Raw genomic sequence first — 18,168 nt, forward strand, 5'->3', positions numbered from 1 at the left:
TGGCAGTGATATTGTGCTGGTGCAAAGTCCAGATCCACGGAGCTGACTGTCATGACCCTGGAGCTGAGTGGCAGTAATAAAAAATGTTTTCTAGGATTTTAGTAAAAACTTATCAATATGCTTTTATTACAAATTGTACCCCTAGACCCTCCTGTAAAAATACTACATCTCGCATAAAGCAATTGAGCCATTGAATGATGTGGTCACACACGTCATATCACTGTGTTTGGCTCCAACACGTAACTGCGTCTATATTGTCTACATATGGCTGTGGCCTGTGGTACAAAAGTGGGAACAAAATGCTAAATTTTTAATAAAAGCGTATTGACAAGACAAGTCATTTACTTTATTAGCATAGTAATGTAAGGAAAAACACTGATATGGTTCTGACCCCTGTGCCAAGTTTAATTAATACAATTATATCTCTTGTGTGCACAAAAGTATTAGGAACACTGATTTAAAACAACTTTGTCATGAGACAGAGGCACTTCAAACAAGGGCACCTATGAATGGATGCTATGAGGGCCCACTAAACAGCTCCAGGAATCAGAGTTTGGGGGGCTGCATACTGTGCCTGGCATCCAGCTGAGAGGAAGTATTGTGAGGAGAGCCCTGTCAGTCAGCTGCTTACAGCCAAACCACATGACCGTGGGATAAACAGAGTACGGTTTCGTAACCCTTAAAATAATAACTCCGTGTGACATTCCCAACTCCTATAAGCTACCCCTTTACCTTTCTTCCACCAAATGATGACACTGAGACTTAGAGCTGGAATGAATTGGCCACAGCAGCCATTTTATTAACAAAACAGAAAAACAACGCATTAATAAATACCATCAACAAAATACCAAATAAATAACCATAACTTAATAACCTTTCCACGAAAATCCCCATCCAAACATCATTCATGTGAAAACCATACCCCTCCGTACGGAAAATTGGGAAGGTCCATGGAGCTAATAAGAAGGATCTGGCGCCATTCTGCCCATATCTGTATTTTTTACCCTCAGCCGTCCTGCAACAGGCTCAGGGGCACCATGCGAACCGCAGATGGCTAAAGCATTTCTATTTTGCTCCTCGGGACCCCACCCAGCAGGAGCCCATATAAGCCAGATCCCCCACCATGTATAATCTAGGAGGGACCATCACCAGTATGAATCCCTCCCCCACAAATTTTAACCAACTCCAAGGACCCCCCAAAACCCGCCACAATGAGCATACATTGACCACCTCAAGTCTGCAAGTTCCCCCTCAACAAAATGGCACGTTCAATTCCCTCCTGAATCCGCAAAGCCCACAGATCAATGCCCACCGCAGTCAAATGCACACCATCAGCCAACCAATAATTCCCCGTACCATCCTCGAAGTCATAATGCCTCACAAATACTCCACCATTCGGCACCACAAAAGCAGACACAGCCCCGTTCACTTTCACACGAGCCCTGTTAATACCACCCACCGACCTCACTGATCTCCACCTCTGCCGATGCACTATCTCCGACCAAACTACCGTTACCCGAGGGAAAACCGCCCACAACCGCAGAAGATCATACTTCACGTCCCGGATCAACTCCCAAACGGCCGTACCCCCAGATCATTCCCCCCAATATGAAGCACCAACACATCAGGAGCATGGTCCAACATATCACAGCGATGGAACTCTGGCAGAACCCTCCCCCAAGACATACCACGAAAACCAAGCCAGCGCACGATGGCCGTCGTCCTGGAAAACCCCAGCTACCGCCTGTCCGGACGAACGTCGGCCCGCAACGCGCCCCAATGGACATAGGAATGTCCAAAAATCCAAACCAGAGACGGGGAGGGATCTGAAAGAAAAATTCAGCACCGTTAATACAGACACTTAAGAATAACACTGCTGCATTACCCCGCCCCCACCTCATTAAACATAACACCCCCTAACTAATCAGCACCCCTCGCCCCTACACTCAAACAAGATGGGGACGAACATACAGCCGGAAACGCTGGGACTCCCACCTCCCTATACTGCATCAGGCCCAAGACCCCATCTAACCGCCTCTGTGGCGGCCCCTATCCTAAACGAGTGTGGCGCAAATGCCATCTCATCCAAACCTACGCAGGACAAACATTTTCGGAACACCATGGTGAATTGATAACTCGACAGAAACTTACCATCTGCATGACACAACAAAGGCCCGCCCCTACACCGGCCATACCTGAAATAAGCCCCCAACAAACCAGCCGGATACATAACCGCGCCCACCACCTCCTTCAACACCACTCACCGCCCCCTCCACCTCTGATCCGTTTTGGAACGACGAATCCAAAACTCCACCCAATCCCCCAAATGCACCATGTCAACCATCAACAACCCCCCGGGCCGCACCCCACTTGGTGACACCAACTCCCCCACCCGCAACGCACCAAAAAAGGCTCACGAAAATGCCAACTGAAATAGGACAGATTCTATGGATAACGGAGGCAACTCCCGCCACCTCATGAATTACCCATTCCAAGAATGAACTGAAGGCTTCAAAATAGGCGCATGAAATAGAGCAGCCCATCGGAAGACATCTGTCCATAAAATACGAACCCTCCCAGTAACAAGCCAACGACCGAACACTTTCGAAATGCACTGTAAGAAAATGAAAAGCCAACTCCACATCCGTTTTTGGTTGCTCCCCTACAATACTGCCTAACCCACTCAACCACCGCGTCAAAGGACGTATAAACAACCGAACAAAGTGCTGGATCAATACCATCATTCACCGAACCCCCCCCGTGGATGCAACAAATGATGTATTAACCAAAACTTATTAGGCTCTTTTTTAGGCACGACACCCAATGGAGAAACTACCGTGTCAACAAAAGGAGGGGACAAAAAAGGACCCGCCATTCTCCCCAGCCGCACCTCCTTACCCAATTTCTCAGACACAACTGCCAGGTAGTCCCGCGCAGTTTTCAAATTCCGTAACTAAAAGGGTGACAACATGATGGAGGGAGGGATCCGGAAACCGACTCAAAACCCCTCCTCTAACAAACTCGCCTTCTCCCCATCCGGGTATCTATTTAGATGCGGCAGCATATCTCCCAACTTCACCGGCATCGCTCCCATGGCTACCTCCTGCGCTACCTCTATCCTTTCCTTTCTGAAAACATCTCGCCGCTCCATCTGACGCTCCACTACAGACCGAACAGGAGTGCTTAAATTGGCACCCCGCTCCAAACATACACTGCCCCTCATTAAATTGCCAACACAGGCCTAACTTTCAACCTGCGTCATTCCCAGATTGGCCTCCAGCCCCCTGCTGACTAAACTGGCCGGACCCGCCCGGCCGCCCCTGGAAAGGACTCCCTCCCAAAATGCACAGGCGCCATAACCCTCAACCAAAACCCGATATCCTTCTGGTCCCACCGTATAGTCGGACGGACCGCCTTCCGTTGCCGGAACTGCTCATCATACGAAGCCACGTCATACCCCCATACACCCTGTAAGCTTCCCCAATGGCGTCCATATAACAAAAAAGGCCAGAGCAATTATCCGGCGCCTTCTCCCCAATCACACTCGCCAAGATGGCAAACGCCTGCAACCAATTAGGAAACGTCTGCAGTATCAGCCTATACCTCCGTTTTTCCTCCTCCTCCTTTTTACTTTCAATCCACTTGGGCTTATCCAAATTGAAGAAGCAAAAAGATCTCCACATACTCATCCTTCCAGATATTTTCTTTGACTTCTGATTTTAAATGAGCCCCCAATGGCCCCTCAATGCACACATACACCTCCCCCTTGACCCTATAATTCAACCACACCCGATCCACCTCCCCATCCTTTTCCGTCTGAACTGACACAGCCACACCCGCTTCATGAACCACCTGCGCCACCAGTACTGCTGGTACACCCCCCAAACCCTGCAGAATCCCCCCGCCCCAAGAAGCCACCGGGAACGGCACCCCCAACAACCCTACTCGTTCGCACCGTGACAGCAATTCCTGCAAACTACCCTATAACCCCTGCACCACCGATCCATCCCCTGATCCTACCCGACTCAACTACCCCGCCCCCCACAGATACATCCCCGACCCCGGGGACCTAAAAATGGCAGGCATAGGATAAGATAAAGAAATAGACTCATCGGGCTGCTTAGGAGCTGTGATCCCACCAGCCGGAAGAACCGGATCATCCAGCCGCCACGCACGATGGCCTCCATCTTCCTCCTGACTCCGTGATGACGAACCTGGAGGGCAACTCCTGTCACCCCCTGCTCCTCCCCTTCCTGTTTTCCCCGGTCATGTGGCCTCCTCTTATGGCCGGGGCTCAGCTCCGGACGTTCTTTACTGCGAACACTTCAGCGGTGCTGATTGGCTGAGAGCACAAAACTCCTTCAAACACCCTTGATGCCAGGCATAGTATAAAACCCCACAGACTCTGGTCAAGGGAGCTTTAAATGAGTATTTTATTTTTTTTTATCCATATCTTGGCTTCCTGTATCCTCACGAGTATGACATGAGTGGGGGATATACTGTAGTTAACTGTAGTAACTTCTTAATTTTTAGGTTTTGAGTGGAGTATTTTGGTGCCAATACATGATACTGATGCTAGGTTGGAATGCTTGTTTTATAGCAGCATCTATGCCTCTAGAAAAGGAAGAAAGGATGCTATTCAGATTGAGGCAAAATAAAAAACGAAAGTAAATATAAAGTAGCACAACAACTTTGTATACTAAAGAGGAATACAGGCTTGTGCTCTAGTTCATGTGACCAAATTTACTTTATTGTGGATCGTATAATATTTTAGGCCTCATTCACATCTGCGGTGTCAGGTGCCCCCATCGCATATCCGGCCGATAATCACGACAACAAAAGCACAGCATGCTGCGCTATTGTCTCTTGTAAAAACACGGACACCCTGACGCAAACCCGACGGAACCCATTAAAGTCAATGGGTTCTGTCGACTGCCGTTGGTGTCTGTCATGCAACTGAATTGGCGCTTCCGGTATTTCCATTGCTCTCCTCGAGCAAACGTAGTAACATACATAGCTCCTTGTGAAAGGAGCAAACGAGCGCCGATAAACATGCTGTCGCATTGATCGGCGCTCATTTAGCTGGCCCACGTCGGGCCGTGTAAGACGACCCTTAGTCAGTTTACTTATTCGTTTATTTATTTTTTTCATCATACAGTAGGTATACATCGGTAGTATTCCCTTTGAAGAAAAGTTGCAACATAAGCCGTTATGGCTGCTACAGCAGTAGCAATGCCACAACGGGGTCCGTGCCGCCTGGCCTCTAACATTTATGGGCCGGGCGGCACGGGCCCCTCATGCCCAGTGGTGACGTTCACTTGTATCTGCGTCCTCTGGACGTAGATACAAATAAATATTATAGGCTGCTGCTGCCTCTCTGAGGGGGCGGCGGCGTCACTGAAATCAGCTGCCTCCACCCCCTCTTCCACTAATTGTACCTGCGTCTATAGCACGCAGATACAAATACATTCATTAGCGCTGAATGGCCGGGCACGTTCTGTGCCTGACCATTCAGCGCCTTACAATGACGCTGATTGACAGGGCAAAATGACTTGCCCCGCCAATCAGCGCCTTTCAACTATGCTAGCGGCGCGATGCCATCAGACAGCGCGGGAACGGGATCATGTGTGTATGTAAAGTTTGTTTCTTTTCTAATAAAACTGTAAGTGGCACTATCTACAGGGGGCACAGTTTGTGTGTGGGACACAGTGTATGGTACTAATAGAATTATAATCTGGGACAAAGTGTATGGCGATATTATAATTAGAGGTGCAGTGTATAGCGTTATTATATTTAGGGGTGTTGACAATTTTATCTTTGTTTATAGGTGCAGAAATGTTTTAAAAGTGAGAAACTGAAGACATCTGGGCGGAAAACTGCAGAAATGGGTTGTGGCCGGAAGAAGTCATCATAGAGGTCTGGACCGGATGGAGAAGAAAAGAGAAAAAAACAACTAGAATCTAAGATCGTCACGGGTGAGTCACTTAATGTAAATGTTTATTCTGCCTCTAATCAGTAATGTAGTCACTGCATGATCTGCAGCAAGATGATGGGTGGTTTGATTATGATATGATTTTTTTTTTGGTGAAACAGCATCTCCCGTCATATCCTTATCATTGTTCTGGCCATGATGGGAGCTGTAGTTTTACACCGTACAAACCTATACAGCAGGGGTTGCACTAAATTGAGCTGTATTTGTTCTGGTGTTGTATATATGTACTGAGCTTGGTTCTGGGGCTGTATATATGTACTGAGCTTTGTTCTGGTGCTGTATTTATATGCTTAGCTTTGTTCTGGTGATGTATATATGTACTGAGCTTGGGTCTTGTTCTGTATTTATTTACTGAGCTTTGTTCTGGTGCTGTATATATGTACTGAGCTTGGTTCTGGTGCTGTATTTATATGCTTAGCTTTGTTCTGGTGCTGTGTATATGTACTGAGCTTGGGTCTGGTTCTGTATTTATTTACTGAGCTTTGTTCTGGTGCTGTATATATGTACTGAGCTTGGTTCTGGTGTTGTATTTATGTACTGAGCTTTGTTCTAGTGCTGTATTTATGAACTGAGCTTAGTTCTGGTGCTGTATATATGTACTTAGCTTGGTTATGGTGTTGTATTCATGTACTGAGCTTTGTTCTAGTGCTGTGTTTATGTACTGGGGTTGGTTCTGGTGCTGTATATATGTATTGAGCTTGGCTCTCGTGCCGTATATATGTATGAGCTTGGTTCTGGAGCTGTAATTATATAGGATATATTTATAATAACATTACAGGGTAGACGGATTTGTTTTCAGTTCATTATATATTCAATGGGAATTTATCAGGTAGTTTAAACCTCCACCATACAGTAATACATGACCTGACAATATTTCCAAATTTATGTTTTTTTCAGGTGTAGCAAAATCTATAAAAACAACTTTTAAACCGGCGCACACTATATGCTAATTACTCATTAAAAGGTCATGGCACAGTGCCGCTATCCTGAAGAACAAAATAGGAAAAAGAGGCAGCACTCCAGAGTTCGTATCAAAATAGAAAAGGTTTTTTTATTCACCCATCGCTGCCAGATTTTCTGATACATTAGACTCTTTGCTCTGTGTGAGCATTTTTGAGTTGGGCCAAAGTATTCTTATAAATAGTTAGACTCAGACATACCTTTGTCTCTTCGGTCTTTGTGTGTCCTTTGCGATGCTTCTGTGTGCATGCGCTGTCCGTTGTGACCATGGTTACCAGCTGTCTTGTTGTAGTGTATGACACAGGTTATCAGGCCCAGACTTCAGGATGCTGCTTTATTCTCCAGCTAGGCAAACACTGACTGACCACACCCAGCACTCTGGGTCAAGTCACATAACATTGTAACAATATGCAGCCAGCAATTTAACACATTAATTCCCCAGATACTACACTTGTTAAACGCTGAGACTCATGGGCTTGACAGTCGATCAAGTGATATGAATGTCACGTGATTTTTTTGAGCATGCGCCTCTGTACTCTATGGACGCCGGAACTAGAACAGTGTGACGCACTGAACCTACCAGCGTTGTATCCCCTTGCTTTTGGGTGAGTGACAGTGATTAGACATATGCATGTACTGCTTCCTATACACCTGCGAACCTACAGCTGTTCTACATAAGTTTGTAATTACGGTTTGGAGAATTGTGATGATATTTTTATGGATGTTTCCTTGTGCCACTTACATTTTCATATATATTCTAACATGCACATATTGTTACACTATCTTGACACGATGTACCCATATGATCAGTTGATTATGCTTTTATAAAATTTGAATCTTTTTACTATGTGCTAATTTTTTATGTCGACTCCTCCCAATGTGGGTTGTATAAATGCACTGAAGTGTTAGTTATATTATTGCTTAACAAAGGCTGCATGGAGCAGCTGAAACGTTGCTATCCTTTCTCACTGATGGGTGAATAAAATACCTTTTCTATTTTGATACGAACTCTGGAGTGCTGCCTCTTTTTCCTATTTTGTTTACATTTGGGGATTTACAAGTCGGATCCCTGGAGGCTTGCACCCTGATACCCTTGAGGTTTATGTTCTGCTGTGCTGCCCATACTCTCTTTGGCTATCCTGAAGAGTCACATAGTCCTGCCTCCAAACCCACCTTTCCATGTTTGATTGACATCCCCCTGGCTGATACAACTTTCTCGGATGCGCCATTGCCTTGTACTACTTGGGCACGCACCGTGCAGCGAGGGGTACTTTGCCCGGCTTCATCGCTGCAACACGCATGCCAGGAGAGTACAAGGCAATGGCGCATCTGCAAGAGTTTGAGGAGGCTGGTAGTGATGTAGAACAGCCAGGGGGATGTCAATCAAACTCTGGGTGGCGCCAGTTAAATTTTCGCCTCATGCAGTTTAAAAAGCTAGAATCGGCCCTGAGGCTGCAGGCCACTTTAGGTCTGCGGCCTATAAGGTGCTGGGAAGACCGGAGCCTGTGCAGCGCTCCGTCCATCGCAAGAACGGGGCAAGGTAAGTACAATATATATATTTTTGCGGGGGGCTGTGTGGCCCTATATACAAAAGGGAGGAGCAGGGTGGCACTATATTCAAGGGGGCAGCAGGGTGGCACTACATACAAGGGGGAGCAAGGTGGCACTATATACAAGGGGGGGGCAGGGTGGCACTATATACAAGGGGGGAGCAGGGTGGCACTATATACAAAGGGGGGAGCAGGGTGGCACTGTATACTAGGGGTGTTGTTTGGCACTATATACAGGGGGTGGCACTATACACAAGGGGGAGCTTTGTGGCACTATATACAAGGGGCTGTGTGGCACTACTAAGTGGGGACTGTGTGGCACGATCTACTAAGGGAGCTGTATGGCACTATTTACAAGTGGAAGGGATGTGGCGCTATCTATCTATCTATCTATCTATCTATCTCATAAGAACGCTCGCTGCCGAACATTGCGCTGTGTAAACAAGGCAACGATCAGCCAATGAACGATCAAACGCTCCTTCATTGGCTGATCGTATAGTTTATGCGGCCAATAAAATCGTTTCTAGTCGGTAGGACATATGCTGCCGACATGATGGAAATGTATGGGGATGAATGATTGTAGTAACGATCGTTCGTCCCCATACATTACCGTTCACTGATCCTTGTGAGAAGAGCGAACGAACGCCGATCGACGAGTTGTTCTCGCTGCTCAGCACTCATTCTCACGGCTCATATTGGGTCGTGTAAAAAGACCTTTAGAGTAAGAGAATTTTTTAGGGTGCCTTTATACATACAGATTTACAGTTCCATTTCTATCTAATTAAATCAATACTAATCTAAATTTCTGTCTCATCTACCAGAAAAATTATCTGACGTGCTTAAAATAGTTTGTAAAAGATCTGAAAGACAAAGCCACTATAGGGAACAGGAGGGATTTATTTTACTAAGATCAAAGAAGATGTGGAAGACAAAGATTGGTTCTGCCCTCAGCCGACACAGACCAATTTTACAGATATTGCAATTAGTCTAACTGATTAGAAATCGTTGATCGGCGCTCGTTTGCTCCTGTCGCACTGAGCTATGGATGGGGACGAGTGGTCATTACTCTGATCGCTTCTTCCCATACTTTATTATCATGTCGGCAGCGCGTGTCCCTGTTTACACAGGGAGATGTGCTGCCGACAACGATAATATTTAACTTTTTTAAAACAATACGATCAGCAGATGATTGAGTGTTTGCGCGTTCATCTGCTGAATGTTCCCCTGTTTACATAGGGCAATTATCGGCAACGAGTGTTCTATGAGCGCTCATCTGTCCGATAATCGCCCAGTATAAAATCCCCTTTAGTTAAGGCCCTTTTACATGAGCCAATTATCGGGCAAACAAGCATTCATGCAAAGATGTGTAAACAGGGCAACAATCAGCCGATGAACAAGCAAACGCTCATCCATCGGCTGATTGTATAGTTTATGCTGCAAGAAATATTATCGATGTACTTCCGACATGATGGAAATGTATAAGGACGAGTGATCGTAGTAACGATCGCTCGTCCCATACATTACTGATCATAGCTCCTTGTGAATGGAGAAAACTGACTCGTAGGCACTCTGTGTGCTGCCATATGGTGCACTCATTAGCGCTGTACGATGTAGGGAATCCGTGAGGAAAAAAAACTTAGTTCACTTCTGCAACATTGGCGTATAGACTTCTATTAGGGCCATATTCAGGAACTGTGTGACACGTATGCCAAATACGACAATGTACATGAGCCATAACAGTAAGTAGTGAGTAGGATAAATCCTCCAATAAAACAAGTCTTGTTATTTCCTCCAACAACAGAATTCAGTATTTCCTATACATGCATAGTCCTGAGGTTACACAATAAATGCATATATTTACACGCATGGTCCTCATGCCTTAAACTAAAGTCTGGTACAGACAAGCTTGTTGTGCTTGTCTTCCTTAGTTTTAAAATTAAGCTTGTTAAAGGATTCTAGGATCTCCATCATACTCTTGTCCTTGGTCTCTGGCAGTATCCAGAAGGAAAATATAGCCACAGAGATACAGTAAACCAAGAAGAAAATGAAGCAGAATGCTCCCAATGCTTCCTGTTAAAAAACACAGAGTACAGTAATGTATTTTTGAGTATGCTTGAATCTTTTTACATAATTTATCGTCAATCTCCTATGAATATATGGATTTCTATTTGATTTGCATATATTATCCTGTCCTTAGGACTGAATAATCAAAATGTCTTAAAGGGGTTTTCTAAATAAGACGACCCCTTTCCATATATACTATTATACTATTAGGTCATATAGATGTCGTAGAGGGGGCCCCTGCTGAGGAACCCCCACTATGAGCCAGAAATGTAAAAAAAAACAAAAAAACGCTTTTGAATGTGTTCATAGCCTTTAAAAGGATTGCCAAAGAAGTCTTCACCTAACGAAATTAGCTATTTGACGGGAGTTCCAGACCTGCAACCATAAGCTGAGCGCCCCCGCGCCTGCAATGTTAAAGGGGTTGTCTCTGATTAGACAATCCCTTGAAAGGCAATGTACACCTTCGAAAGCGCTTTTTAAAAAAAATAAAAAAAGAATAATAATAATGTCTATCAGTGTGTTTGGTGCAACTTTGTAATTCAATTTTATTAAAAAATTATTTTTACTTTTGAGATACAGCTGCTTTGTATTCTGTATACAGAGCAGCTGTATCTTGCGCTGAATCCTGTATCCGTCAGGACAGCGGGACTGACGAGTTCAGTGTAAGCAGGTCCTGCATGTCTCTGACACGCAGGATCAAGCAGTTATCGATCACATCTAAGTTCATAACTTAGATGTGTTCGATTACAGGTGGATCCTCCGTGTCAGAGTTCAGCTGTATCTCTAAAAGTAAAAATTATTTTTAATAAAAACTAATTAGAAAGTTGCACCAAACACACTGATAAATATACATATATATATACACCACACAAAAAAATGGCGATAGCACACTGCAAACACCAATGTCACCTAAACTGCTAAATATATGCATTACTGCTAAATCTACTTACAATAGGGAGGTTCTTAGCGCACATTTTTATCAAATTGTGTTTGCCCACCTGCCACAACAAGGCGTCCCGCATAGGTGTGGACCTACTCTGCACATACACCCAGAACTGGGACTAAGCCTACATATGTATCTGGGGATGGTAGAAACCAGCATTAAACTAACTAAAACCACCCAGGGCAGAATGGGAGGAGTGCAAGAACAAAAAATGGAGGCAGTCACTAGCCCCACATATATGAATCACATAAACAACACAAAAGTTTGAACAGCACATTCCAACAAAATGTGTATGCAGGTGCAAGAACGCCTGTGACTGCAAATTTATACAGCACACAAAAAAATGGCGACAGCACACTGTGCGCACCAATGTCACCTAAACTGCAAATATAAATGCTGCGCTATTGTCTCCGGTAATTTCTGGTAATCCCTGCCTCATCTGCGACGGAGACCCGTCCAACCTCCAACAGAGGTGTGAACGAAGCCTAATTGGCCACTTATCATGCAGCATGCCAACATAAATTATACTAACTGCCGTATAGAATGTCAGAGCAATTTCTTATATGGAAAGCCCAAAATTATAGCTAAATATGGCAGACTCTCCATGTCCCTATGTACTCAACTAGCTTACACCTACTGTCTTGAAAATCTTACCTCAATGAAAGGAAAAGCCAAGCCTATCACAAATAGTCCCACCCAAGTGAGGGCCCCAGTTATGGCATAGGCAGCTGGTCTGTAGCATTGTACAAACAGCTCTGTGGGCAGGACACAAGTAACTCCTCCTGTAAAATAAATATTAGACAATACCGTCACTAACAATACAGTAATTTATAGACATAAAAATATGTATTAGCTATTTTTCATTTAATTTTCTCGAGGATTTTCCTGTCCTACAGGTTTCAATGCTATGAATAATTTTTTTAACAGTATGTTAAGCTGCACTGTGCAGTTAAGAGATCATTATACCCCAATATTTTAGAATAGCTTCTAACAAATAGAATGATGTAGCAGAAAACTGTGCAAGAAACAGATTACTGACCTGGTCCCAAGCCATAGCTTGATGTAAAGATGAAGATCAACATACAAGAAGTATATGGTAGCCAAGCGTATACATCCTGCAGGAAAACAGAATTCTGGCGTAAACCAGCCTCCTAAAATCACAGCTGACATATTGTTTATATTTCAGAATGTTGTTGCCATCTATTAGAATACGAAGGATTTGCATCTGAAAAAGCCCCAATTCTTGGAATATGAGGCTGTCATCTGTGGCCCGCGGGGCACCGTAGCTCCCTCGGGAGAGGAGAGAGGGGGCTGAAGGAAAAGTGCGCCGGCGCTCCTTCCTGACGTCCCAGTGCAGAGCTTATACTAGCGCTCTGCTCCTGGTCTCCTGCTCTGAGGAAGCCCCTGACATCTTTGTCCATAAATGGACAGTGATGTCAGGAGCAGAGCTGGAGTCCCTGGCAGAGTGCTAGTAGCGCTCTGCCAAGGACTCCAGGTCTGGGGTTGCTCCTGACATATATGGACAGTGATGTCAGAAGCAGAGATGGAGTCCCAGGCCGAGCGCTAGTAGCACTCTGCCCGGGACTCCGGCTCTAGGCTTGTCCCTGACATCACTGTCCATATATGTACAGAGATGTCAGGGGCAGAACTGGAGTCCCAGGCAGAGCGCTATTAGCCCGGCTCTGGGCTTGACCCTGACATGTGATGTCAGGAGCAGAGTTGAGGTCCTAGGCAGAGCGCTAGAAGCGGCTCTGCTCCGGGACTCCGGCTGGGGAAGCCCCTGACATCACTGTCTATATATTGACAGTGATGTCAGGAGCAGAGCTGGGGTCCCAGGCAGAGTGCTAGAAGCGGCTCCGCTCCGGGACTCCGGCTGGGGAAGCCCCTGACATCACTGTCTATATATTGACAGTGATGTCAGGAGCAGAGATGGAGTCCAAGGCAGAGCGCTAGTAGCGCTCTGCCCGAGACTCCGGCTCTGGGCTTGCCCCTGACATCACTGTCCATATATGGTGGGGTGGGCTATATATGGGGCATTATATACAGGAGTGGGCTATATGTGGGGGACTATATACATGGGTGGGCTATATGTTGGGCATTATACACAGGGATGAGCTATATAAGGGATACTATGTACAGGGGTGGGCTATATGTGGGGCACTATATACAGGGGTCGGCTATATGTGGGGAACTATACAGGGGTGGGCTATATGTGGAGCACTATATACAGAGGGAGTTATATGTGGGCACTATCTACAGGGGTGGGCTAAATGTGGGGCACTATATACAGGTGTGGGCTATATGTGGGGCACTATATACATGGGTGGGCAAGATGTGGGGCACTATATTCAGGGTTAGGCTATATGTAGGGCACTATCTACAGGGGTGGGCTATATGTGGGGCACTATATACAGGGAAGCAAAAAGACAAGAGCATGGAAGCAGCACTCACTAAAAAAAAGTGACGTTTATTCACCCAACAAATGCAACGTTTCACTTCCTCAATGGAAGCATTTTCAAGCAATTCCATTGAGGAAGTGAAACATTGCATTTGTTGGGTGAATAAACGTCACTTTTTTTCGTGAGTGCTGCTTCCATGCTCTTGTCTTTTTGTTATACATCATATGGAGAGAAGTCACTCCTATCATTTGAAGCTTAGCACCGACCATTTACTTGGTAATCTGCACTTGTGCTGCTCCTATCCGCCTTACTATTTTGAATATACAGGGAAGCTATATGTGGGCACTATCTATGGGGCAGGGCTATATGTGGGCACTATCTACAGGGGACTGTATGTGGGGCACTATCTACAGGGGGCTGTATGTATGTGGGGCAATATCTACAGGGGGTTCTATGTGGGGCACTATCTGCAGGGGGCTTTATGGGGGGCACTATCTACAGCTACAGGGAGCACTGTGTGTGTGGGACACAGTGTATGGTGCTATTATAATCGGGGACACAGTGTATGTCGCTATTATAATTAGAGGTGCAGTGTATGGTGCTATTATATTTCGTGGCTTAGTGTTTTATCTTCGTTTATAGGTGCAGAAATGTTTGAAAAGTAAGAAGCTGAAGACATCTGAATGGCAAACTGCAGAAATGTGGCCGGAGAAGTCATCATAGAGGTCTGGACTGGATGGAGAAGAAAAGAGAAAAAAAAAACTAGAATCTGAGACGTCACCTGTGAGTCATTTAATGTAAATGTTTATTCTGCCTCTAATCAGCACTGTAGTCACTGTATGATCTGCAGCGAGATGATGGGTGTTATGATTTTTGCTTTTTGTGAATCAGCAACTCCCAGCATATCCTTACCATTGTTCGGGCCATGCTGAGAGCTGTAGTTTTACGCCATACAAACCTATACAGCAGGGGTTGCACTAAATTGAGCTGTATTTGTGCTGGTGCCGTATAGATGTTATGATCTTGGTTCTGGTGCTGTATATATGTATTGAGCTTTGTTATGGTGCTGTATTTATGTACTGAGCCTTGTTCTGGTGCTGTATATATGTACTGAGCTTTGTTCTGGTGCTGTGTATATGTACTGAGCTTGGTTCTGGTGCTGTAAATATGTGCTGAGCTTGGTTCTGGGGCTGTATATATGTACTGAGCATGGTTCTAGTGCTGTTTATATATGTTATGAGCTTTGTTCTAGAGATGTATTTATGTACTGAGCTTGGTTCTGGTGCTGTATATATGTATGAGTTTGGTCTGGTCTGTCTATATGTATGAGCTTGGTTTTGGTGTTGTATATATGTATGAGCTTGGTTCTGGTGCTGAATATATATGTAGTGAGTTTGTTTCTGGTGTTGTATTTATGTACTGAGCTTTGTTCTAGTCCTGTAAATATGTACTGAGCTTGGTTCAGGTGTTGTATATATGTACCCAGCTTAGTTTTGGTGTTGTATTTATGTACTGAGCTTGGTTCTGGTATTGTATATATGTATGAGCTTTGTTCTGGTGTTGTATATATGTATGAGCTTGGTTCTGGTGCTGTATATATGTAGTGAGCTTGGTTCTGGAGCTGTATATGTACTGAGCTTGGTTCTGAAGCTGTAATTATGTAGGATATATTTATAATAACATTACACGGCAGATGGAGTTGTTTTCAGTTCATTGTATATTTAATGGGAATTTGTCAGGTAGTTTTAACCCCTTGAACCTCCACCATGCGGTAATACATGACCTAACAATATTTCCAAACATTCCCTTGTCTGTTTTTTTCAGATGCAGCAATCTATAAAGTCAACTTTAATACGGCGCACACTATATGCTTTTTACTCTTTAAAGGGTCATTGGGCAGTGCCACTATCCTGAAGAGCCACTTAGTCCTGCCTCCAAACCCACCTTTCCATTTGTGATTGACATCCCCCTGGCTGTTATACATCACTACCAGTCTCCTCCAACTTTCTCAGATGCGCCATTGCCTTGTACTCCATCGGCACACACCATGCAGTGAGGTGTACTCTGCCAGGCTGCACCGCGCATGCCAGGGGAGTACAAGTCAAAGACGCAATCAAAAGAGTTAGAGGTGGCTGATTGTGATGTAGAACAGCCAGGGGGATGTCAATCGAAATCTGTGGGGCACCATTTAAATTTTAGCATCAGGCAGCAGAAAATCTATAATCGACCCTGGCTTCACCATTTTGCAGATCTTCAAACTGACCTGCGAAGTGATCTGGCAGCGACTGAGAGCTGCAGTGTTGCCACAGCCCAAGGCAGAAGACTTATAACACCAAGCAAAAAAAAAATGCAGGATCAACCGGGTGCCACCAAAATGAGAAGGACTGGAGTAAATTCTCATTTTGGTGGCGCCCGGTGTATCCTGCATTTTTGTTTTGCTTTGTGTTATATCGTGAAAGATCTCGGGACTGGGGTCTGTAGGCGTAGCAGCAACTACGCTGATCGGAGGGCCGAGAATATTCCTATACACGCGTCCCAGAGTTGTGCTTGCTGTTTTGCACAACTCTGGTAAGTGCAGGTCGGTCCGTCCAGTGGATTTTCTTACCCTTCTCTTTTTTACTGCACTATGGAGCACTTTTTGTGTTAAATTATTCAAGGCAGAAGACTGGCTTTGGATTTCCAAGGGCTTCTACCAATTTGTACAGTTTCCCATGCTGAATGAGAAACACATTCGTGTACAGAAGCCGCCGCACTCAGGGTCCCTATATTTCAATTATAAGCAGTATTTTTGGTGGTGCTGTTGGCCTTGGCTGATAGTGACTACCGGTTTATAATTGTTGATATAGGGGCCTATGGGATCTCTGCTGATGCGGGCATCTTCAGGGCCTCCAGAATGGGTGAACAGGTTCAGTCCAACCAGCATTCCAGAACCAAGACATCTGCCAGGATCTTCTGGACCTTCAGCGCCATTAGTTATCGTGACTGATGAAAGCCTTGGACTTTTCCCTCACCTGATTTGTCCATTCCCCAGGTGTAGTTCGGATGACCGGAGGCGCATATTTAACCCCTTTCCGCATATGGACGTGACTTGACTGTACGTCGGGATTGCAAGTGCCTTCCCGCAAAACCACGTACAGTCACGTCCTGAAAATGGAGCGGGCACATGAGCTGTGCTTGCTTCATCTTCAGTGGGTGTCGGCTGTAATATACAGCTGACATCCCACTGCAACGGTGGCGATTGCAGTTACCGCCGATCGTCGTCGTTTAACCCTTTAAATGCGGCAGTCAATAGCGACTGGCGCTTTTAAGTGAATGACAGAGTGAGGGGGCTCCCTCTGTATGCCCCACAAGCGATCGCCAGTACCGATGGTTGCTATGACAACCAGGAAGCCTTCCTGGTCGGCCGGGTACGGAAACCTATTAGGTCAGTTAAAAAATTACAGTTACAATACACTGCACTACATAAGTAGTGTGGATCAGAACATCAGATCTTCAAGTCCCCAAGTGTAAAAAAAAATGAAAAAAAAAAATGTTTGAAACAAATAAATATATAAAAAGTTTTAAGTAATAAAATCATTAATCGCCCGGTTTCTCTGATCAAGTCCTTTAAAATTAAAAAAAATAAAAAAACAAAAAAAAAATATACATAATAGATATCGCTGTGTTCGGAACAGACTGACCTATAAAAATACCGTAAAAGACGTAAATAAAAAACTATGGCAGCATTTCTTTTTTTGGTCATCTTGTCTCAAATTTTTTTTTAATCAAAAAGTCGTAAGTAGTCCAAAATTGTACAACAAAAACTACAATTCGTTACGCAAAAAACAAGCCCTCCCACATTGATATGAACTGAAAAATGAAAAAGTTATGGCTGTTAGAAAATGGCGACACTAAAACATGATTTTTTTTAGGAAAGTCTATTTTTGTTGTGGGAAAGTAGTACAACAAATTATATAAATTTGATATCGCTGTAATCGTATAGACTAGAGATGAGCGAACTTTTCAAAAGTTCGGTTCGGCTAGTTCGCCGAATTTCACAAAAAAGTTCGATTCGGACCGAACTAGTTCAGACCGAACCTGTCACTTCCGTGCGCCGAGCATGCTACTGTCCAGGGTGCTGATAGAGTTAATGGGCTGCACTAACTCTTTCAGCAACCTTGACAGTACATGCTCGGCGCGCGGAAAATACAATTTTAATGTAATAAAAAAATAAAAATAATACGTTCGTACTTACTTTCCTCCTGTCCGGCCTCCAGTGAT

The 18,168-nt window shown here is 44.7% G+C and overlaps 1 protein-coding gene across 1 annotated transcript in view; it reads right to left on the reverse strand.

Annotated features, from left to right (window-relative positions):
• Window positions 1-10,265: 10,265 nt before the first annotated feature.
• LOC142743404 (solute carrier family 2, facilitated glucose transporter member 11-like) overlaps window positions 10,266-18,168 on the reverse strand; it is a 92,646-nt gene continuing 84,743 nt past the window's right edge. Inside the window, exons 10-12 of the mRNA XM_075854153.1 lie at window positions 12,549-12,624; window positions 12,164-12,291; window positions 10,266-10,572 (exon numbers count right to left, since the gene is read on the reverse strand). Of these exons, the coding sequence (XP_075710268.1) occupies window positions 10,387-10,572; window positions 12,164-12,291; window positions 12,549-12,624 (390 nt within the window). The 3' untranslated portion in view covers window positions 10,266-10,386. The remainder of the gene's footprint in view (window positions 10,573-12,163; window positions 12,292-12,548; window positions 12,625-18,168) is intronic.

The sequence above is a fragment of the Rhinoderma darwinii genome, chromosome 1 (genome assembly GCF_050947455.1).
Source record: "Rhinoderma darwinii isolate aRhiDar2 chromosome 1, aRhiDar2.hap1, whole genome shotgun sequence".
Lineage (NCBI taxonomy): Eukaryota > Metazoa > Chordata > Amphibia > Anura > Rhinodermatidae > Rhinoderma > Rhinoderma darwinii.